Source organism: Crotalus tigris, unplaced genomic scaffold, assembly GCF_016545835.1.
Source record: "Crotalus tigris isolate CLP2741 ecotype Arizona unplaced genomic scaffold, ASM1654583v1 scf7180000017847.2079705, whole genome shotgun sequence".
Classification (NCBI taxonomy): Eukaryota; Metazoa; Chordata; class Lepidosauria; order Squamata; family Viperidae; genus Crotalus; species Crotalus tigris.
The window spans coordinates 1,150,001-1,174,111 of NW_024096670.1; the positions used below are offsets into that span (position 1 = coordinate 1,150,001).

Consider the following 24,111-nt stretch of genomic DNA (forward strand, 5'->3'; position numbering starts at 1 on the left):
CTAGGTTTGCCATTGCTTTCTTCCTCAACATTTTAATTTTCACTTCTCCAGAGCGTTCTTCTTTTTAGTTCTCCAGAACAGTCCATCTTTATTCTTTCTGGAGTCCATAAAAACGAAATTATATTTTATTTGACTACTTCATTGTCAACTCTACATTAAGCACACTAGTTGGCATTACCTTTACCTTCTTAATACATAAAAGTGGATTTTTAACTTTCCAATTCAACTTTCATCATGAGCTGCCTGTCTCTATTTTCAGCTACCAAAATGGCCTTATCTGCATATTTCAAAATGTTAAGATATTTTGGCTTCCTAGTTTGATTGCGGCTATTATCTCTTCTAATCAATGCTGTTCTTAGAATAGAGGTATCATGTCAGTTAATCATTCTTGGATATATATGAAGTCCTATTGCGATAGTGTACTAGTAAAAAAAATTGTAAGTCTGAGCTTCTGAGTAGGATTTTTATCAATATTCTAACAGTAAGGATCTGCTATAGCTGCTATAATTAGAACAGATTGTGTTAATCAAACTGGAACAAAGTGCCATTATGAATGGAACTTGAAGGGAGAGGATTCCTTGCTCCACATTTCTTTCCTAAGAAATTAAATGTTAATCAAAAACTTCCCTTACACATCTCTGATCTTTTTCTTTGCCTTAAAAACTCAACTCTTTCAATGGTCTGTAATTCTCTCCATCTTTGTTTTCAAGAAGTCTTACTGTTCAGAGATGTATCTCCCAGCTCTGCCTGTTCCTCTATTACACTTTATATCTGCCCTTAACATGGCAAAAAAAAAAAAAAGAAAATCAAGTCATTCGACAATCAACCTGCTTAGCAATGAAAATTCTGGTCCTAATTAATTTCAGGATTATCTATACGCAAGTGATGCCGGGCAGGTAAAATGTACAGAATATGGAATAGAATAGAGAACACGGAATAACAGAGTTGAAGGTCTTCTTGCCCAACCCCTGCCCTACCCCATTTCAAACAAATGTCTCTCTAATTTCCTAAGAACTTCAAGTGATGGAGCATTCACAACCTCTGAAGGCAAGCCGTTCCATGGATTAATTGTTCTCTGTCATGAGATTTCTCCTTAATTCTAGGTTAGTAATAGTAATAGTAGTAAAGTTGGAAGGGACCTTGGAGGTCATCTAGTCCAACCCCCTGCTCAGGCAGGAAACCCTACACCATTTCGGACAAATGGCTGTCCAGTCTCTTCTTAAAAACTTCCAGTGTTGGAGCATTTACTGCTTCTGGAGGCAGGCTGTTCCACTGGTTAATTGTTCTCACTGTCGGGATGTTTCTCCTTAGTTCTAGGTTGCTTCTCTCCTTGATTAGTTTCCATCCGTTGCTTCTTGTCCTGCCTTCAGGCGCTTTGGAAAATAGCTTGACTTCCTCTTCTTTATGGCAGCCCCTGAGATATTGGAATACTGCTATCATGTCCCCCCTTGTCCTTCTCTTCGTTAAACTAGACATACCCAATTCTAGCAACCGTTCCTTATATGTTTTAGCCTCCAGTCCCCTAATCATCTTTGTTGCTCTTCTCTGTACTCTTTCTAGAGTCTCAACATCTTTTTTACATCGTGGTGACCAAAACTGGATGCAGTATTCCAAGTGTGGCCTTACCAAGGCATTGTAAAGTGGTATTAATACTTCACGTGATCTTGATTCTATCCCTCTGTTAATGCAGCCTAGCACTGTGTTGGCCTTTTTGGCAGCTGCAGCACATGGCTGGCTCATATTTAAGTGTTTGTCTACGAGGACTCCGAGATCCCTTTCACAGTTACTACTATTGAGCAAGGTACCACCTATGCTATACTTATGCAGCATAGTTTGGTAAGCTTCCACCCATGATTTCTTGTCTTGCTCCAGGTGCTTTGGAGAATAGGTTGACCCCCTCTGTTTTGTGCCAGATCCTTAGGTATTGGAAGACTGCTACCATGTCACCCCTAATCCTTCTCCTCATTAGTCCTATAACCGTTCTTCATACGCTTTAACCATCAGTCCCCCAGTCATCTTTGTTGCTCTTCTCTCCTCTCTTTCCAGAGTCTCAACATCCTTTTCATATCGTGGTGACCGAAACTGCCACTAAACCTAAAGCCAGTTTAAAGAAGTTATTTCCTATAGTTCCATGTGGCCCAGATTAAGCCGTTGAAAGCTGTGTTGGCTGAGCACTAGAGAGCCATGGGCATGAGAATTCTTGAGCCAATTGCCTTTAAATAAAAACAAGTAGCGCTATCTTGAGTTCAGCAATCAAGAAAGATTGATATCAGTGAATGAATTGGAAACAATTGCTATTTTAATAATAATAATAATAATAATTGTCGATAAGAAAGACAAAAAAGTCTGGATAGTGGACGTGGCAGTGCCTGGAGACAGCAGAATAGATGAGAAAGAACTGGAGAAGATAACAAAATACAACGACCTACAAACAGAAATAGAAAGACTGTGGCAAAAGCAAGCAAGGGTAGTACCAATAGTCATAGGCTCCTTGGGTGCAATTCCAAAACAACTGGAGCACCACTTGAACATCATCCTCGGCATTGACAAATTCACTATTAGTCCATTGCAAAAGGTGGCCTTACTAGGAACTGCTTCCATCCTGCGATGATACCTGTAATACCATCAAACATCCACCTCTGCCTATCCCAGGTCCTGGGTAAGGACTCGATAGGTAGACAAAATGCCAAATCCAGTCTGAACATCTGGCTGACTGTGCAATGATCAATAATAATAATAATAATAATAGTAAAGTTGGAAGGGACCTTGGAGGTCATCTAGTCCAACCCCCTGCTCAGGCAGGAAACCCTACACCATTTTCCCATCTACCATGGAAGGAAAGTTGACAATGACCCCTCATTATGAAAAGCAGGGTCGAGTCCAAATTTGTCAGCTGCCCTTTCCCAAATCAGTGCCTCTGGATGACATCCAAGAATCAAATTGCATCCCTCTACACAAATTTGGACACAGATTATTTTGGATGCTGTGTCCTGAAGGCTGAGTCATGCACCAATCAGAAAAAAAAAAAAAATCTGCCAGCATCTCATCAGGATTTGTGTAAGTGCTTGCTAGCTTGGGAACCCAAGAGTAGGAATTTACAACCGCAATATATCTGGTGCCTTTGAGTTTTAGGCTCTCCTGGTCCTTTAGAACAGAATTTCTTCTCTTTGTGCTTTCTGAGGGCCATTTCACACCTTAGGCTTCTAAGCCTTGAGACTTTTCTCGCCTAAAGTTTGAAGACTCATTCAACAGCATTAACTTTTAAGGCTTTCTTCTTGTAAATGCCAGCTGTATCTGGGTAGGTGCTGTTAGAAACATTTCAATTCAATGGCCTTTTCAGCCTTATACCAACTTAAAAAAAAACCCAGCGGATTGCCTGTAGCTTTTTCTATTTAGTCCAGTGGTTCTCAACCTTTTTAATGCCGCAGCCCCCAACCGATCGTAAGTCGAGGACTACTCAACCGGTCGTAAGTCGAGGACTACTGAACTGGTGCAGCACTGTTTGCAGAATGGGACTTTTGGTGGGCTCAGCAGGACAGAGACAGCCTGGACAATTCCTATTGGCTTTTGAAAGCCAATAGAATTAGACTCTATTCAAGAGAGTCTATTCTATTGGCTTTCAAAAGCCAATAGAATAAAAGGGAGTAGCACAGCTAAGGAAAAGGGGGAAAAAATGGCGGACTGCATTGTTTGGCGACCCCCGTGAAATGGTCGTTTGACCCCAAATGGGGTCCCGACCCACAGGTTGAGAACCACTGATTTAGTCATTCATCAAGTGTGTGTTTGGGTGAGAAAGACTGAATAAATTGAAAAACCTACAGCAGTGGTGGCGAACCTATGGCACGGGTGCCAGAGATGGCACTCAGAACCCTCTCTGTGGGCACGCGCGCCATTGCCCCAGTCCTAGGCCTTCAGCTGGGTTTTATAAAACCTTTTCGCTTTAGGCCTCTGCCGCCGTGTGCAAAAAAAAAAAAGGTTCAATCAATCAATTTCAACTTCTCACGGGAAAAAAAAAAGGTCTCGCAAAGTTGGAATTGATTGATTGAACTTTTTAGTCCCACCCAGTCTGCCGTTACCATCACAGCCACGCCCACCCAATGGGCCACACCCACCCAATGGGCCACACCCACCCGGCACTCGACGATGCATAAGTGGATTTTGGGTTGCAGTTTGGGCACTCGGTCTCTAAAAGGTTCGCCATCACTGGCCTATAGGCAGAGCACCAGTCTCACTGGTAAGCTTGCAATGGATAATTTATCAGTCAAATAGTTCAGTTATATATACTTTTACCGCATAATCCTGTTTAGGGCTGACTGGGGCTGGAGATTCAATCTCTAAAAGGTGCTTCAAAGAACACCAGAATGCCAAATTAGCAGCTTTCTGCAGAAGCTTACAGTAGCTACAGCCTTTCCTGGGATTTATAAAAATTGGAGGGTGCCATTCTGCATATTGTACAGACAGTCCTCATGACAATGCATTCCGTGGCCTCTTGAAGTTGCCATGGCAGTGAAAAAAAGCGCCGTGACCATTTTTCACACTTACGACCGTGGCAAGCATCCCCCAGGGTCACGTGATACAAATTCAGATGCTTGGCCATTGACTCACATTTACGATGGTTGCCCAAGTGTCCCGGGGTCATGTGAAAACACCTTTTGGTGACCTTCTGACAAGCAAAGCCAATGAGGAAGCCAGATTTGACTTAGCAGCCACGTTACTAACTTAACAGCTTCAGGGATATGCTTAACAAGAAAGTTTGTAAAATGTTATACAAAATGTTTTATAGACGGCACTTGCCACCAGCAAGATTAGCAAAAAGATTCAAAAATATGTCAGATCGATGTTGGAAATGGAAACATAAGTCAGGCACGTATTATCCTGTTTGGTGGACGTGTGATAAAGCAAAGAGCAATTGGAAAATGATAAATACTTGGCTAGAACAGATGTTAGGAGAACATGCTGATTTTAAACCTGAACTTTTTCTATTAGGTATAATGCCAGAAAAGACTAAGAAATAAAGCTTACACTTGACTTTGCATGGCGCAACAGCGGAAAAATGAAGGAATACCATTAGATGAAGAATTAATTAAAAAAATACTAGAATGCACAGAGATGGACAGACTGAGTATGAGACTGAAAGAAAAAGAAGAAACGGACTATTATCAAACTTGGGATTTATTTTACCAAGAAGAAAGGATTAGGAATTAAATATGTATTAGCATGTAAACTAAGACAACATGTTGGTTGAATAATTACTATTGTATGCAGGGAAAAATGAATTTAAAAAAGTTAAATTTATGTAACATACATAAATTTAAAAATTCAAACACACACACACACACACACACACACACACACACACATATATATATATATATATATATATATATATATATATATATATTGTGAACCCTGGGTATATCCATATTTAAAATAAAATGAGCACCAGGGTAATTAAAACTATAAAAGTTTAATTAAAAACGCCAAGCTTTCGCCGTCATCTGCCGGCATCATCAGGGCTTAGAACGCTAGGAAGTGAGGAAGTCACTTTATAGATCAGTTAAGGTCTGCGCTCGGCTCTTCGATCTCGTCACCGGACTTAATTGAGTAGATTGCGCTCTGGCGTTTTTAATTAAACTTTTATAGTTTTAACTACCCTGGTGCTCATTTTATTATATATATATATATATATATATATATATATATATATATATATATATATATATATATATATGTTTTCTGAGGTTTTTGTGGGTATTTGTATGTAGGTCTTTGGTTATTCGGGTTTTCTCCCACGTAAAATTGGAAGTGTGTAGAAGCACGAAGCCGAAAACACCAGCCTGAAGATGACGAATGGGACTTCGTCAAAACATCACCAAGACACTTCCAATTTTACATGGGAGAAAACCCAAATAACCAAAGACCCATATATATGTATGTATGTGTGTGTGTGTGTGTGTGTGTGTGTGTATATATATATACACACACACACACATAAAAGAAAATTTGTAAAATGGGGCAAAAAATCACTTAACAAATGTCTCACCTAGCCACAGAAATTTTGGGAACCAAAACATGTCTGTCTGTCTGTCTGTCTGTCTGTCTGTCTATCTATCTATCTATCTATCTATCTATCTATCTATCTATCTATCTATCTATCTATCTATCTTATACCTAATTATCTATCTATTGTGATGACTGCCTGAGGCACTTCCCCAGATACCTCTCCAAATGTCAGCTCAGAGGAAGATGAACCAGTTCCAGGCATTGGTCAATGGCTGGAGGGGAGTTGGTCAATGGCTGCAGGCAGCCATCTGAGAAGGATTTGGCTAAAGTAAGGCACAGCTGCAGTTGAAGAAAGACCAGCTTCCTAATCTTCTGCCCCAGAAGATAAAGTATCTCACCCCCAGCGAGAATGTCCAAACCATTTTATTACGTAAAAAACTAAGTAAATATATTTATTTACTTAACACAATAGTTAATGAATATATTTATTGTATATATTTGGGAATCAAAACATGTCTATCTGTCTGTCTGTCTTAATAAATATATTTATTTATTACCAGAGGTAATAAATAGCCTATTTTCAATCTTGTAAGCTAAATAGATCAGACATATCCAGGACTTTTTCAGAAACAATTGTATCCACCTAAATTGAAACTCTTTCCTTTCTATAACTTTTTTGGAAATCCTTTCCCTCGTCATTCAGCACTGCTGTTAAAAAGGCCAATATTTCACTTTATTCTCATAAAAGTCAGGGCCCTTGGGAGACACACAGCAAGAACCGTAGCGGGAGCATAACAAGAGGATCAAGTTGTCAGGCCTTTACTCTGGTGTGAAGTCACAGCAAATGCTTCCTCAGTCCAACATAATTTTCCCTAGTTCTTCAGACCTCTTAGCCTGAGAGAGAACAGTACAATTTGTGCTAGATCAAATATCACCGAGGGCTTTGCATGTTAATTTAGGTGGGCCGATGAGCTGGCATTTGCATCCCTCTCTACGGGCATTTAAAGGCTGTCACTCTAAGCGCGATCTGCACTTGGAGGTCTGGGGTCAGCTCCCCAGATGTCTAGTTAGGAAAAACAGTACGTTGCAAGGGCAAAGGGCTTCTTTTTTTTTCTGAGTCTGTCTGAAGCTGCTTTGTAAATAATTGTGTGTGACTGGGCAATGGGGATCCAGAAGAACTGGATCATGAATGTAACAACAGTTGAAATACCCAGCGTTTTCTCCTGCTTTGAATTCAGGACGGGATAACGTGTCACTTGCCCTACTCTAGATGTATTGTAAGGATAAAATAAATATAATCCAAGTTGTACGGATTATCCAAGCTTGAGCTCATCTGGAAAAAGACCGAGGAACATAATACAGGCACAGATGCTGCTATAAAGATACAAATCTCTTGGGATAGATAGTGATTAGGTCAGCATATAACCAACATAAGGATTCCTGATTTGCCCGGGGGGGGGGGGGTGAGCTAGAAGACCTGCAAGTTTCCTTGTAGGCCCAGGATTCTAGGATAACCCTCTTGTTTTTTTTGGTTTTTTTTGCAACAATATCAGAGTGAGTTGATATTGTCTTTTTCAGAGAAAGAAGGAAACTTCCTTCAGTGTTTGGAAAAGGAAAGAAAAATAACGTCAGCCCTGGGACATATATCTCACTAGTCGCCCAGCTGGGGGGGGGGGTAAATCCCCAGTGCCCATTGATGCCCGAGGGGAAACAGTAAGTTCTGAATTCTGTGAGATGTCTTTGAGAAGGGTCAGGAGTTTCCTGATCCTCAGATAAGGTTTATAATAACTGAAAAGTCTTTCCAATGTCAACTGGAGCATCAAGAAGTCAACTTCTAGATAAGCAGAAGATCTGTTCATGCATAACAGCAAATTTAAGCTCGGCGGAATGATAAAGATTATATATGAAATGGTTCCTTGCTTACAAGTGGTTAATTTTAAAGATTGAACCATTGTGATGACTTACTACTAAGGGCAAAACTCATCTGGGAATCACCTTCTCATCCAACGGATCTTCGAAAACCCCACCTGAGCAGCTTACAACCCAACTACAAATATGTTAAACCACTGCAAACTCTGAAAAGGCTGGAAGGAAAACCCTTGTAGGCCAGCCTGATGTTCATGTTCGCCCTTTTTTCCCCAACGTTCTTGCTAAATAATTGCAACAAAGCAGGAATTTAGAAACAAATACCAGGCTGGAGAACGATCTTGTTACCAAATTTAATTTTAAAAAAGGTGGGGTGGGAGATGAACTCTGCGTTTGGGGCCATGTATGAAAAGCTCTGGACAAAAGGGAGCACCAAAACTATTTTTCACACCTGCTGGCTATAAGAAAATCCAGAATTCCAGACATAGGAAACTGAAGCATGACCTTAAAAACTGATCCAGCTACTAACTTTCCTCGCAGCCTTTGCTGGCCACTTATTTTTAGATAAATGACAGGACACTAAGCCCGATGTTCAGTTCTATGGGAACAGGCAGCTATGCCTTCACCTGTCACCCTCTTGATTGACAGGGGCTCCTGCACTGGACTTGCTTGACACTCAACCCAGATGTGATCACCTGGAGTTACAGGGAAGAATTCAGAAGATCTTCCAGGCTTCTTGAAGAAAACCAGAAAGCTCGTTGTTCTTAACTTGCGGTGTACTAGGTTATCAGAAATATGGTTTATTGAATTTGTCTGTGGAGATTCTCAGTCACCCGGGTCAGGGGTAGGCAACCTTGGTTCTTTTATGACTCGTGGACTTCAACTCCCAGAATTCCTGAGCCAGCATGGGGGAACTATGGCCCCTTCATGACTGGTGGACTTCAACTCCCAGAATTCCTGAGCCAGCCACGCTGAGAGGAAAGGGAGAGGTTTCTAAGCTGAGCCATGCTGGCTGAGGAATTCTGGGAATTGAAGTCCACCAGTCATAAAAGAGCCAAGGTTGCCTACCCTTGGTCTAGAAGGCTCACCGCTTAGAACAGGAGGACTTAGGATAGGGGTAGGCAACCTTGGCTCTTTTATGACTTGCGGACTTCAACTCCCAGAATTTCTGAGCCAGCATGGCTCAGCTTGGCAACCTCTCCCTTTCCCCTCAGCGTGGCTGGCTCAGGAATTCTGGGAGTTGAAGTCCACGAGTCCTAAAAGAGCCAAGGTTGCCTACCCCTGGCCTAGGTCATGGCTGTCCCTAAGGTGCTTTTCCAAAGGTGACTGGACTTCCTTGCTTTTCTTTCCTGGAAGACGTTTCGCATCTCATCCAAGAAGCTTCTTCAGTTCTTCTGTTCAGTTTGTCAGAACTGAAGAAGTTTCTTGGACGTGAAGCAAAACGTTTTCCAGGGGGGAAAAAAAAAATCAAGTCCAGTTACCTTTTGGAAAAGCATCCTTGGGATGATTTGTTGAATTGTAATAAACTTGAGAAGCATCCCTAAGCTGGGTTTTAAATAAAACTTACACTGATTACATTATACAGTATATATTAATTCAGTACTAGTACTTTTCAATATTAGGGGAATAAAAATGGATCATAGGTGACAGAAAATTCTCTCTCTCTCTCTCTCTCTCTCTCTCTCTCTCTCTCTCTCTCTCTCTCTCTCTCTCTCCTCCCTTCCTCTCTCCCTCCCTCTCTCTCTCTTTCTCACTCTCTCTCCTATTCTGTTTCAATCTTTGCCCTTCAAAAGCTGGCTGAAGTGGGTTTTAAATGCGATGCTACTTAAAGTGAGAAGAGATTTTATTGCTCTCTGAGATTAAGTTTCATCCCTTTCTCCACCTCTGAACTTAAAACCTTGGCTTTTTAGAAAAAAAGAAAATAAGAAGATTAAAGGTAAATGGATCAATGGCACATTTCTGACCTGTGGAGGCCAAATGTGTGGATGGTGGTTACATATTGATTGGCTAATGTTTGCAAACCGTGTTCAGATTCCAAAACTAGCAGGGAACCAGGTTAATACCCTGAGTGAAAAAACTCAGCTCTGGAGTCATTCCAGCAGTGCTTATTTATTTTTTTCTTATTTCATTGTTCCACAGTTTGGGGAGATTAAAAGCAACCAACACCTATCAGCGGTTTTGCTTTTAATAAGAAAAAAAAGGGGGAAATGAGATTTTTTCATTCTTGTCCTTTGTTGGTTTCTATAGGTTTTCATAACTTGACCATTTAGAATCAAATGTGACAGTCATCTCTTTCAAAGAAGTAGTTGCCTTCCAGAAGAACAGAAGAATCCAGCCCTTATTCATAGGTGGGTTGGCCCGTTCGTGAAAACTCGGACAAAACAAGCATCTTTGTGAATAGGTGCCTGCCTGCCTGCCTGCCTGCCTGTCTGTCTGCCTGCCTGCCTGTCCATTTGTCTACCTGTCTATCTATCTGTCTGTCTATCTGCCTACCTGCCTGCCTGTCTGTCTGCCTATCTGTCTCTCTGTCTGTGTCTGTCTGTCTGTCTACCTATCTGTCTATCTGTTTACCTGTCTACCTACCTGTCTACCTGTCTGTCTGTCTGCCTATCTGTCTGTCTGTCTATCTGTCTACCTGTCTTACCAGTCTGTCTGTCTGTCTGTCTATCTGCCTGCCTGCCTAACTGCCTGTCTGTCTGCCTGCCTGCCTATCTGTCTGTCTGCCTGCCTACCCATCTGTCTATTTGTCTACCTGTCTACCTACCTGTCTACCTACCTGTCTACTTGTCTGTCTGCCTACCTGTCTGTCTATCTGTCTACCTGTCTATCTGTCTGCCTGCCTGCCTATCTATCTATCTATCTATCTATCTATCTATCTATCTATCTATCTATCTATCTATCTATCTATCTATCTATCTATCATCCAGCTATCCACCTATTTTATATTCTGCCTTTATTATTTTTTATAAACTACTGTTGGCCACGAACATATCTAATACTCCTTCTTCCTACTATTTCCCCCACAACTACTACAGCCCTGTGAGGTGAGCTGGGCTGAGATAGAGTGACTGGCCTAGGCTCACCCAGCTAAGGTCAGACTAGACCTCAAGGGCTCCTGGTTTCTAGCCTTAACCACTTAGCAGTTTACCACAAAATAGTGCTCCAGTGAGGGTCAGAAGGAGGAATAGGAGGCTGTGCCTCCTTCGTTTGCCCATGTCAGCGTGATGCACACCTGCAAAAAGGTGAAAATGTAGTACAACTGGAACGGTTTCATTTAGCCCTCATTCTAGATGAGGGATCCGCAACCCCCAGTCCGTGGACCAGTACTGGGCCTCAGCATGCCAGCAACCGGTCTGCACAAACAAGGAAAGCCCCATCCGCGGGATGCAGGCAGCACACAAAACCACACCCCCTCCGGTCTGCGGAAAAACCTCTCTCCACGTAACAGGTCCCTGGTGCCCCAAAAGGTTGGGGACCTCTGTTCTAGATCTAGTTTTGGGATTCCTTGTCTGAAGGCTGGAAGGAAGAATTGACTTTAAGTAATCCAGCTGCAATTCAAGGAGGTAATCCATCCACAATACTTGAGTAAAAAGTAGAGCCGTGATGCACTTTTGACCCATGGTTTGGTTTCAGATGACATGCTAAGGCTTATCAAGACTGGATTGTCCAAAGGAGGCAGTGATTTGAAGCCTGGTCTGGATGCAGTATAATTGCAATGATATCTAAACCAAGCTGGACTCATTTCTTCTCCCTGGATTGCTCCTATAGCCTATAACAGACATGTCAAACTCGCAATGTCACGTGACGCCGCACGATGTATCGGAGCTTTTTCCCCATTGCTGGCAATGGAGTGGGCGCGGTTTCCTCATGACGTGTCCGGCTGTTTGACACCCCTGGCCTATAAGTACAGAACATAGAATAACAGTGTTGTAAAGTACCTCGGAGGTCTTTCAATCTAGCCCCCTAATTAAGCAGGAGACCCTATACTATTTCAGACAAGTGGCTGTCCAGTCTCTTCTTAAAAACCTCCAGTGATGGAGCATCCACAACTTCTGGAGGCAACGTCTGTTCCACTGGTTAATTGTTCTCACCATTAGGAAATTTCTCCTTAGTTCTAGTTTGCTTCTCTTCTTGATAAGTTTCCATCCGTTACTTCTTGTTCTGCCTTTGGGTGCTTTGAAGAATAGGTTGACCCCCTCTTCTTTGTGGCAACCCCTCAAATACTGGAACACTGCTATCGTGTCTACCCTAGTCCTTCTTTTCACGAGACTAGACATACCCAATTCCTGCAACTGTTCTTCATACGTTTTGGCCTCCAGTCCCCAAATCACTCTTGTGGCTCTTCTCTGCACTCTTTCCAGTGTCTTAGCAACTTTTAGATGTTGAGACAGTGGAAAGATAACAGATAGGAAAGTTTTGGTTTTGATGTTGATCCGTAATCCAATAATATCTAGGCTGCCTTTGACATTGGCCCCAAATCTGAAGGAAACAGCAATTTCAAGGGTGCATCTACATGCCGACTCAGCATTACAGTGAATATTATTATATTATTATTATTATTTTCTGAGGTTTCCGTGGGTGTTTGTATGTAGGTCTTTGGTTATTTGGGTTTTCTCCCGTGTAAAATTGGAAGTGTCTTGGCGATGTTTTGACGAAGTCCCATTTGTCATCTTCAGGCTGGTGTTTTCGACTTCGTGCTTCTAGGAGCACGAAGCCGAAAACACCAGCCTGAAGATGACGAATATATATACCATCTGATTGCCTGGATAGCCCTTTCCTGGTTCACTCTCAAAAGCTGATTTAAAATGGAAGGATCCTTGGAGTTCTCTGAACTTGGTTGCTTTCTTGCAGACATTTCGTTGCCCAAACTAGATAACACATCAGTGCTCAGTAATGAAACACCTGCAAGAAAACAACCAAGCTCATTTCAACCGTAATATTCTTCTTTATCGGTGATTTAAACCTTCTCTAAGGACTGAGAAAAGAGTTGCTGACAGACACAAACTGAGAATGAATGCAGCTGGGCAGATCCAGATGCCAAAGGTGGAGGAGAGGACGCCCAAAAAATGTTTCTGTGTGAGGTAAAATTTTATTCTGGATCTCTAATGCGCAGGAGAAAGAAAGCTATCCAGGGCTTCAGAGCTGGATAGAAGAGGAAGGACAGATACAAGTTTGAAGCACACTGCCCATCACACACATCTTTGTCTAGAAATTCAGCTTGTCACTTTTGTTTATCTTCAAGGAAAAACAAAGTCCAGTTGCCTTTTGAAAAGGCACTTTTGGGACAACCATGATCTGGATGACTGAGAATCTCCACAGCCATTCAGCTTATCATTCTAACACCTTGATGTTTACAGTCACGGCTCTTTTCACCCTGATTCTCCTGTGCTCTGTTATCTATTTTCACTTCTCACTCATATCCCAAGTCCCAATCCCAACAGCGTAAAAGGAGAAAATAAACCTGCGAGTTGTAGGGACAACGTTTTGAGGTTGATATTTACCACACGCTTATTCAGGGCCTTGCAACATACATCTCCCTTTTAGCAATTCCAGAAAGAAATGAACTACAGTAGCTGGCAAAATGGAAAAGTAATAAAGGAGTCAAGGCTAACAGCGTGCGTTAATTATCACACAACATATCATTTGAGATTTAAGACAAACAGTTTCCAAGATCCAGTTCATTTCATGGAAGGCAAACTAGCCCTTAGGGACGTTGAGAGCCTATTGATCGAACATGGGCAGATATGGGCAAATACACCCTACAAAGTCACTTGATTGTGAGATGGCTGGCTGGGTAAATACTGTATGATTTATAAATATAAAAAAATAAAAAAATATGAGTGATCACGATCATTCTGCCCCTCACAAGCGTTTCCTTTCATTCTTATTCTAGATAAGGCAAGGCCTAAAATAAAATTAAGTTTGAAGAACGAGAGGGAGAGGGAGAGAGAGGGGGAGAAGGAGAAGAGGTGATACACAGACCACCAAAACTCACACCGATTTGAGTCACTTGATCAACCTTTCCTCCGCTTAATTGTTGGGGGCATTTTGGGGAGAACAAGCAACAGGGTGACGTTCAACCAGTTGCCACAAAGACGAATCCCGCTGTCACAACTCATATACTTCAGCTATTCTTGTTGTCTACGAATTAGACATGGCAGCAGCATGTAAACCCCCCCCCCATTCCTTGTCATTTCAGTACTTTTCACTCTGCAAGGCTCTTCCTTTTTTAAAACACACACACACACACACACACAAATGTCCTGGATCTTATCACCCCTGTCTGCCCTGGCCGGTTTCCTCCAGCAAACCCCCATGTCCGAACCCCCCCTCCCACAATCTGAAGAAAAAACCATTTGAGTATCTCTCTCTTACCCTGGAGATGGTCAAAGGCATGTTGAAGTCCTTCCCTCCCTGCAGACGGAAGCCCCACGGACCAGATCCATTGAGAGTGACACTGAAGGACATTTTGTCTCTCCTTCACTGCAGGAAAATGCTGGGCTCTGTGAAACAGAGGGGTGGAATACAGGTGGGTATGCCTTGTTTTGAAAAAAAAAAGGAGTGTTCTTTTTCCCTCCCCTTTTGTGAAAGCACAAAATAACACTCTTTTTCGTCTCTCGCCTGGTCAGTCCAGCCGAAGTGTCATCTAAGAATAGATAGCACTTATAATACGGATACTGATATCCTTGACGAAGGGACCATACATGGCTAGTAACCCAACACCAGCTATGCGAAACCTCCGTGACTCAGAGGTCTAATATAGAGCCCCGGGAGTTTAGCAAACCTTTCTGAGCGCCTCGGTTCCCTTGTTCAGGCTGAATGCCACTTTTCTAAGATAAAAGAGCAGCTTATTTTAAGGGCGAGTTAAAAATAAGAGTTGGAAGGAGCTTTCAGAGTAAGACTCTGGTCTTGTTCATCGCCTGATTCCCTCAGGGTGCACCAGGGAATTCTCCCCAAGTTTTACATATATCAATAGATAAGCTGCCCATTTGACCATTTTATACACACATACACAGTGTATATATACATATATACATACAGTATATCCCATTGACTTGTTTTTGTGCTCTGATGATGTCGGCAGTGCTGGCCGACGAAAGCTCAGCATTTTATTAAACAAATCCTAGTTTGATATTATCCTGGTATTCATATTTATTTGTTTTTACTATATATATGTGTGTGTGTGTGTGTGCGTGTGTGTGTGTGTGTGTGTGTAGGTAGGTAGGTCAGTCTTTGGTTACATACAAACACCCGTGAAAACCTCAGAAAACAAATATAGATAGATAGATAGATAGATAGATAGATAGATAGATATAGATATAGATATAGATAATATTGTTACAATTTTATGCCAATTGGTTTGGTGTAAGTTTTTCTTAAGTTTTTTAAAGAAATAATGAAGAAACGTTGCCAGCTTAAAACATAACTAGCGTGAATTAGTAAATTATATCACTATAGCAATGAGATTATTGATCCTCCTCCTCCTCCTCCTCCTCTTCTTCTGGAAACTAATCAAAGAGAGAAGCAACTTGGAACTAAGCAGAAACTTCCTGACAGTGAGAACAATTAACCAGTGGAACAACCTGCCTCCAGAAGCGGTGAATGCTCCAACACTGGGAAGTTTTTAAGAAGAGACTGGACAGCCATTTGTCCGAAATGGTCTAGGGTTTCCTGCCTGAGCAGGGGGTTGGACTCGATGACCTCCAAGGTCCCTTCCAGCTACTACTACTACTACTACTACTACTACTACTTCTTCTTCTTTCTTTCTTCTTCTTCTTCTTCTTCTTCTTCTTCTTCTTCTTCTTCTTCTTCTTCTTCTTCTTCTTCTTCTTCTTCCTCCTCCCTCTCCTCCTCTCCTCCTCTCCCTCTCCTCCTTCTCCTCTTCTCTTCCTCCCTCTCCTCCTCCTCTCTTCTTCTTCTTCTTCTTCTTCTTCTTCTTCTTCTTCTTCTTCTTCTTCTTCTTCTTCTTCTTCTTCTTCTTCTTCTTCTTCTTCTTCTTCTTCCATGTTTGCAAAGAGGACGAGGAGACACCTAGATTTCTAGATAATCAGAGAAAGCTCCTGTCTTTACAGATTTAAAGCCCTCCACACAAAAAGGGTAGGTGTCTACGGTGATTTCTTTGCTACTGGAAAAAGATGAATACATTTTTTTTCCAAATAACTAGTAAGAATACCTTTTAATTTAACAGAGGTATACATATGCATATTTTTCTCCCCACCTCCTTAACTGTGCCTTAACTGTGCCAACTGAGGTGGAGTGGGTTATATTTAGCCTTAACAGATCCAGTTTTGCAAAGGTTAAACTAATTCCTTTGGTCAACTCTATTGTAAGCATGGATGATGGTTAATACATTAAATGACTCCATAGGGATGGCTCTCTGGTAGTTTTAGCTTTCACACTCAAAAAATTGGAGTGAGGTAATAGTATGAGACTCTTCCCACTGTAAAGAGAGAAGGAAGGAAGGAAGGAAGGAAGGAAGGAAGGAAGGAAGGAAGGAAGGAAGGAATAACCCCACTGAGAAGACTAGAAAGCGCAAAGAAACTCAGCCTCATTCATCCCAAATGAAATTTACTACCACAAGATAGAATTATGGCCATAGACCAGCGGTTCTCAACCTATGGGTCACGACCCCATTTGGGGTCGATCGACCATTTCACGGGGGTCACCAAGCAAGGCTGTCTGCCATTTTTCCCCCTTTTCCGGCGGGTGCCTTACCTCCCTTGGGCTGGGCCAGCTGGTGGCCCAGCCGGTGGTCGCCCTGCACTATCTCTGCCGCTTGCCAGCTACACCTCGGCCGGCACAGGGGACGGCACCACGCATGCGCAGCGCTCCCAGGCAGGGAAAGTCCTCAACTTACGACCGGTTGGGTAGTCCTCGACCTACAACCGGTTGGGGGTCACGGCATTAAAAAGGTTGAGAACCACTGGACTAGAAGACCTCCAAGGTCCGTTCTGACTCTCTTATTCTGTTACTGTTATTATTACTGTTACTGTTATCTATTATGTTATCCTGTTACTGAAACCAATATTTTACCTACTTGTTCCAGCTACTTATTCCAAATACTTTTTTTTTTTACATTCCAGCTAGTTTCCTCCAAAGTGTCACTCTGTTTCTTCTTGTTGTTTCTAAGGAACATAATTTTCCTAAAGGTTTTGAATCCAGACTGTTGAAATGATTTGGTTCTTTTGGCACAGACTAATTAGAATGTCAAAATAAAACAATTTTATGCTGTGTGCGTTGCAAACGGTCTTTTCTTTCCTGCAGAAATTAAACAGATCCAGCAGCAGACCAATGGGAGAAGCACACAATAACTTGGCTGCTTAGTCATGCAAACGACATACTCTCGGAAAATGTACATGAATTCATGAACAGTCATTAAGAATATAAATGTTTGATGGAGCAAAGTTAGAACTTGTCATTTGAGAATTAGAAACTGACTAGATGCAGGAAATAGAAAATGAGAGGGAGCGGTCCAAATGGCAAAAAAATAAAATAAAATTGGCCTGCACATTTTATATTTGTTTTAGTATGCTTTCGGAAACTCACAATGACGTTCAACGCTGAAGCTTTCAAACTTATAATAAAATTACAAGAAATTATTTTTTTTTTGGAAAAGCCACTGGAATCATAGCAAAAAAGAAAGCAAAAATAACAATTAAAAAAGATATTATGAAAGGCAAACATGGGTATACACAGAGATGTATTTAACTGGCAAAGCTTCCTGTGTTTTTGATGGCCCAGGAAACTCCACAACTATGTCCAAAACACAGAACTGATTTTCCAACAGGAAATCTTGGACGATTAAGAACCTGGGTCAGCTGTCCTTATCGTTTGTCTAATTCTGCATTTTCTAAGCCACATTTGTAGATTTATTGCCCACATTTGGTCTTCCACAGCATTCAAAGCTTGAAACAAGACTCCGGATCTCCTCCTTTTGGGTATTTTTGTGGATTTTGATGCTAAAGAAACTATTTTAATGTTGAATTTAATAACAGCAGCAAGATTATTGGTGGGTCAATATTGGAAGAAGGATTCTCTGTCTTCTTTAGAAGAATGGGTATTTAAGGTTTCTAATTTAGCAGAAATGGCTAAAATTTCTGCTTATTTAAAGGACCATTCACAAGAGAGAGATGTTATTGTATGGAGAAGATGGATAGAATATGTTCAGAAGAAATATGGAGCTACAAAGTTTCATTTCTTTTATGAGTAATGGATTTGTTTATAAAATTATGATGTTAAAGTTTGAAGAGAGTTAAGGGTTAGTATGATTTTGGTCGTTGTATAATTAGTAAACTTAAATAGATTATGTTTAATATGTTTGTATAACAGCAGCAAGATTATTGGTGGGTCAATATTGGAAGAAGGATTCTCTGTCTTCTTTAGAAGAATGGGTATTTAAGGTTTCTAATTTAGCAGAAATGGCTAAAATTTCTGCTTATTTAAAGGACCATTCACAAGAGAGAGATGTTATTGTATGGAGAAGATGGATAGAATATGTTCAGAAGAAATATGGAGCTACAAAGTTTCATTTCTTTTATGAGTAATGGATTTGTTTATAAAATTATGATGTTAAAGTTTGAAGAGAGTTAAGGGTTAGTATGATTTTGGTCGTTGTATAATTAGTAAACTTAAATAGATTATGTTTAATATGTTTGTATAACCCTGTACTTAGCTCTGGGAAGGTGGGGGGGAGGGGGGAGGATGGGTTGGAGGTTTAATAGCTCAGATAAGTAGAAATAGTTTTTTTGTATATAATATTGATGTTTTAATTTGGAGAGAGGAATTGCTCGGGCATTTCCCCTGGTCTGCATCCGGAGTGAGAAGATAGGAGGAAGGGGAGAAGTAAGTAGGAAGATTGAGGAGAAGGAGGAGAGGGGGAGAGTGAGGAAGAAGAGTAAAAGAGGGAAGTGAGAGAAGAGGTTACAGGGTGGATGGGGTTTGGGGGGAAGTGGGTGAGCAATACCGAAAGTTGTGTGTATAAATTTATTTTACTCTTTATCCGAAATAATTTTTATGAATGTAATGTAAAATTGAAAATAAAAAATAAAAATAATAATAAAAAAAGACTTTGGGTCTCCTCAAAGCATCCTCCAGTGGTTTTATGAAGACCTTAAAAGAACAGGAATACCTTTCTTTCTCAATTCAATGAGCCAACCCAAAAAGACTGATGCTATTGAGAATTATTAAGAGGTGCATTGGAGGTTCTATGGAGAATAATTCAATTATAAATTCAAAATAATAATAGCACTGCACCACCTGAACACTTGACCCGGCATCGGCAACATCTCCATCAGTCAATTGCAAGAGACAGCTTTACTGAGACGTGGATTACTTTAATAAGCCTTCTTTCAACTGAGATTAAAAACTTGGCATATATCCCATCAGGAAGTGCAATTGCTATCTTATCCAGAACATCCTATCAAATCTAAATGTGTCCAACACAATCAAGTAAAAATTCACCAGGCCCGTTACTTCCAAAAGTATACAGGTAGTCCTTGACGTACGACCCCATTTAAACCCCAAAATTCTGTTGCTAAGTCAGACCATTGTTAAATGGGTTTTGCCCCGCTTTACAACCTGTTTTGCCACATTTCTTAAGTGAATCACTGCAGTTCTTATGCTAGTAACCCAGTTGTTCTGTGAATCTGGCTTTCCCATTGATTTTGCTCACAAAAAGGGATCACGTGACCGGGACACTCCAGTTTTGGTCACCACGATGTAAAAAAAGATGTTGAGACTCTAGAAAGAGTACAGAGAAGAGCAACAAAGATGATTAGGGGACTGGAGGCTAAAACATATAAGGAATGGCTGCTGGAATTGGGTATGTCTAGTTTAATGAAGAAAAGGACAAGGGGGGACATGATAGCAATCTTCCAGTATCTCAGGGGCTGCCCCAAAGAAGAGGGAGTCAAGCTATTCTCCAAAGCGCCCGAAGGCAGGACAAGAAGCAATGGATGGAAACTGATCAAGGGGAGAAGCAACCTAGAACTAAGCAGTACATGATCTTGATTCTATCCCTCTATTAAAAACAGCCCAGGACTGAATTGGCTTTTTAAATTTAAATTTAAAACACTGGAAGCATCATTGGTTGAAATAATTTCAGGAAACGGGATGAGATTCTTTTTCCCAAGCAGACGCCAAAACGACCACCATTCCAGTGATTTTTACTCTTTGGCCCATGGCTAAAAATGGCCCGAGGAAGAAAAAAAACTTCAGGAATGTTAATAGCAGCCTTTCCCCAGGGCCAGGACCGGAATGTGCAGGAAGGCATGATCGGCTCAAGGTAACATCTTAGAATAGAAACACCATCAGCCTCTGCAAACCAGCACCAACTTTGTCACCACACTGGAAACTGTTCACCATGCAGGAGGTCTGGCTGGGCTAGCTAGAGCTTTCTCAGAGCAAGTCAGCGCTGAATTAAGGGATGTGGGAGCCTTGTTGTAAGTCTATGTGCTACTCCTTGAAGTTGCAGAGGTTAAAAAAAATGTATGATAGACTTGTATCAGATTGATGTGTTACAAGTGCTATTTTATCTCACTGGAGTTATTGTGCAACAAAGAACAAAGGTTGATCCTCTCCCTACATATGATTTGCTGTTAAGGCTGATCTTTTCTCAGCCACAGGCAGTGTGTGCACTAACTCTAGGCATGGCCTTTTAGGGCTACAGTGTAATAATAATAATAATAATAATAATAATAATAGTAGTAGTAGTAGTAGTAGTAGTAGTAGTAGTAGTAGTAGTAGCAGCAGCAGCAGAATAGACGAGAAAGAACTGGAGAAGATAACAAAATACAAAGACCTACAAATAGAAATAGAAAGACTGTGGCAAAAGAAAGCAAGGGTAGTACCAATAGTAATAGGCTCCTTGGGTGCAATCCCAAAACAAATGGAGCACCACTTGAACACCATTGGCATTGACAAATTCGCTATTAGTCAATTGCAAAAGGCAGCCTTACTAGGAACTGCTTCCATCCTGCGACGATACCTGTAATACCATCAAACATCCACATCTGCCTATCCCAGGTCCTGGTTAAGGATTCGATAGGTAGACAAAATGCCAAATCCAGTCTGAACATCTGGCTGACTGTGCGATGATCCATAATAATAATAATAATAATAATAATAATAATAATGGTAGAGGAAGATGGTAGAGGACAGGAAGGCCTGGAGGAACGTTGTCCATGGGGTCACGATGGGTCGGACACGACTTCGCAGCTAACAACAACAACAATAAAGCATTCATCGGAATGTGATGTCAAATCAAAATAACATACATACCATATAGCAAATTATAACAACTTCATAAACCATGAAGCTACTGACAACCATTTAAGAGTCCAGATTAAGAGGAAAGATGTGGCTTTTCCCAAAACTGAGAAACTGTAAGTCAAACATAACTGTGAAAGGAGAGCACTTCAGGTTTTGAGGAAGCTCTTCTCATGTTCCTCTCTCATGCATCGATGTTTCTATAAAGAATGAACTCTTACCTTAGAGAAATAGAGGAAGTTTAAATATTTACCAAATTCTAGAGAGGTAGAATTTGGGTGAGAGTGAAGAACAGAAGCAAACCTCACACCTAACACAGGCATGAACACAACCTACATTGTCTAGATTTCTCCACATCTGCATTAATGTAGGACCTGTACTAGTTTACAAGACATGCTTCATCTAGAGCAGTGGTGGAGAACCTATGGCACACATGCCAGAGGTGGCACTCAGAGCCCTCTCTGTGGGCACGCATGCCGTGCCCTGGAGATGGCGGGAGACTGGCCCCTGCTGCCCTGGTCCCACCCACCCAGTCTGCCATGACCACCATGGCCACACCCACCCAGCACCCGGTGATAAATAAGTGGGTTTTGGGTTGCAATTTGGGCACTGGGCCTCTAAAAAGTTTCGCCATCACTGATCTAGAGATTCATTGAAATTGTAGTATGACAATAAATCCAAGACCGTTCTAGTAGTGTTGTTCATCCTATTCCCACAAAACAACAGTCCCAAGATTCCTTAAGGAGAAGAAAAATTATTATAGCCATGTGTAAAGTGTTGGTATGTCTGTGATATAGTCTACTTAGGAGGGTCAGCATTACTCAAGAGTCATAAATTTCCCTACTTTAAGGCAGAATTTTGCTCTCCTTTTCTGAATATACTTAGAATGAGGACAGAAGTCTTTCCCCAGACCCTAAGACTGCTACCTCAGTTTCTGCTGTCCCTCAGACATGTAGGTCCATGATGGTCCAGAAACAATCATAGATCCTTTAAGAACTTAAACTATCAACACTCTCAATTGCTTCTAATAATCCTAGCATGAAAGAGAATGAATTATTATGGCCATCTGATATGTTGGCTAAGTTCCTTATTTACAGATAACGGAAATCAAAGACTACGATTGATTTAGTATTGAAATCTCCTCTCTGTTTTCAACATTATAATTAAACTCAGCTCTGAAAAAGTTACATAATTATTAAATCAAAGTCAAATTACTGTGGTCCTTTGTTGGACTCATAGTTATTTTAGGCAAGGGAAGGGACCTCTTGGTCATTGTCCAGGGTCCTGAAAGTGCTGAGTGGGACACAGCTTTACCAGATGTGACACAGAATGACCAGTCAGCATTTCTGCCATAAACTTTGTTGTTGTTAGTTGCAAAGTCATGTCTGACCCATCGCGACCCCATGGACCACATTCCTCCAGGCTTTCCTGTCCTCTCCCATCTTCTGGAGCCCATTTAAGCTCACGCCTATTGCTTCAGTGACTCCATCCAGCCACCTCATTCTCTGTCATCCCCTTCTTCTATTGTCCTCAATCTTTCCCAGCATTAGGTTCTTCTCCAGTGAGTCCTTCCTTCTCATGAGGTGGCCAAAGTATTTGAGTTTCAGCTTCAGGATCTGGCCTTCTAAAGAGCAGTCAGGGTTGATCTCCTCTAGGACTGACCGGTTTGATCGCCTTGTAGTCCAAGGGACTCGCAGGAGTCTTCTCCAGCACCAGAGTTCAAAGGCCTCCATTCTATGTTGCTCAGCCTTTCTCATGGTCCAACTTTCACAGCCATATATTGCAACTGGGAAAACTAAGGCCTTGACTATACGCACTTTTGTTGGTCTCTGGTTTTTAGTATGCTGCCTAGATTTGCCATAGCTTTCCTCCCCAGGACCAAGCATCTTTTAATTTCTTGGCTGCAGTCCCCCTCTGCAGTGATCTTGGAGCCCAGGAAGATAAAATCTGTCACTACCTCCATTTCTAAACATGTCCGCAGAAAGATCAGAAATTAATGTTACCGAATCAGATGATTGTTCTGGTGTAGCTTAGGGATACAAAACACCTAAGGTGACCACATTAAGAGATAGGACTCAATGAATTTGACTTCTTTGGGATCACCATGATCCGATCTACCATTGATTATACTGCGCAAAGAACAGAGGTATCCCAGCTGGGAAACCTCAAACAAGTTTAATAATAATAATAATAATAATAATAATAATAATAATAATAATAATAATAATAATAATAATAAAGTTGGAAGGGACCTTGGAGGTCATCTAGTCCAATCTCCTTCTCAGACAGGAAACCCTATACCATTTTGGACAAATGGCTGTCCAGTCTCTTCTTAAAAACTTCCAGTGTTGGAGCATTCACTGCTTCTGGAGGCAGGTTGTTCCACTGGTTAATACATTGAAATGCTGAACCCATTGTTACAGGGTAGCATTTTAAGGGTCAAATATATTTCTGCTCCTAAAAAGCCTTCAGATCACTTCTTCATTGTTTAAGAATGCAAACAGTAATTTGACTTTGATTTAATAATTATACCACTTTTTCAGAGTTGAGTTTAATTATGCTGTTGAAAACAGAGAGGAAGGGATTTAAATATTAAACAAATCGTAGTCTTTGATTTCCGTTATCTGAAAATAAGAAACTTAGCCACACACACACACACATCAGATGGCCATAATAATACATTCTCTTTCATTCTCTGGCTAGGATTATTCTGAGGAAGAAAATCTACATAATTGATGCAATTGTTAGGAAGCCGTCTGAGGAAGATATATGGGAACCCAGCCAATTTTAATTACGATGAGCTGTGGTATTATTATTTCTTTATATTTCTTTGCACACCGCCTGATTATTTTATAAATAACTCGTAGTGGTGAATATATCCAACATAACTCCTTCTTTGTATTTACCACATAACGACAACCCTGTGAGGTGGATTGGGCTGAGAGAGGGTGACCGGACCAAAGTCACCATCTCCTG

The 24,111-nt window shown here is 41.2% G+C and overlaps 1 protein-coding gene across 8 annotated transcripts in view; it reads right to left on the reverse strand.

Annotated features, from left to right (window-relative positions):
• Positions 1–24,111, reverse strand: part of LDB3 (LIM domain binding 3) — a 127,120-nt gene that overhangs the window by 97,736 nt on the left and 5,273 nt on the right. For 4 of the 8 annotated variants that reach the window (XM_039343398.1, XM_039343395.1, XM_039343394.1 and 1 more), the window contains exon 1: positions 14,245–14,530. In XM_039343398.1, the coding sequence (XP_039199332.1) occupies positions 14,245–14,337 (93 nt within the window). In that variant the 5' untranslated portion in view covers positions 14,338–14,530. Of the gene's footprint in view, positions 1–14,244; positions 14,531–24,111 lie in introns of those variants that run through there. The other 4 variants (XM_039343393.1, XM_039343399.1, XM_039343397.1 and 1 more) reach the window with 4 other exon arrangements.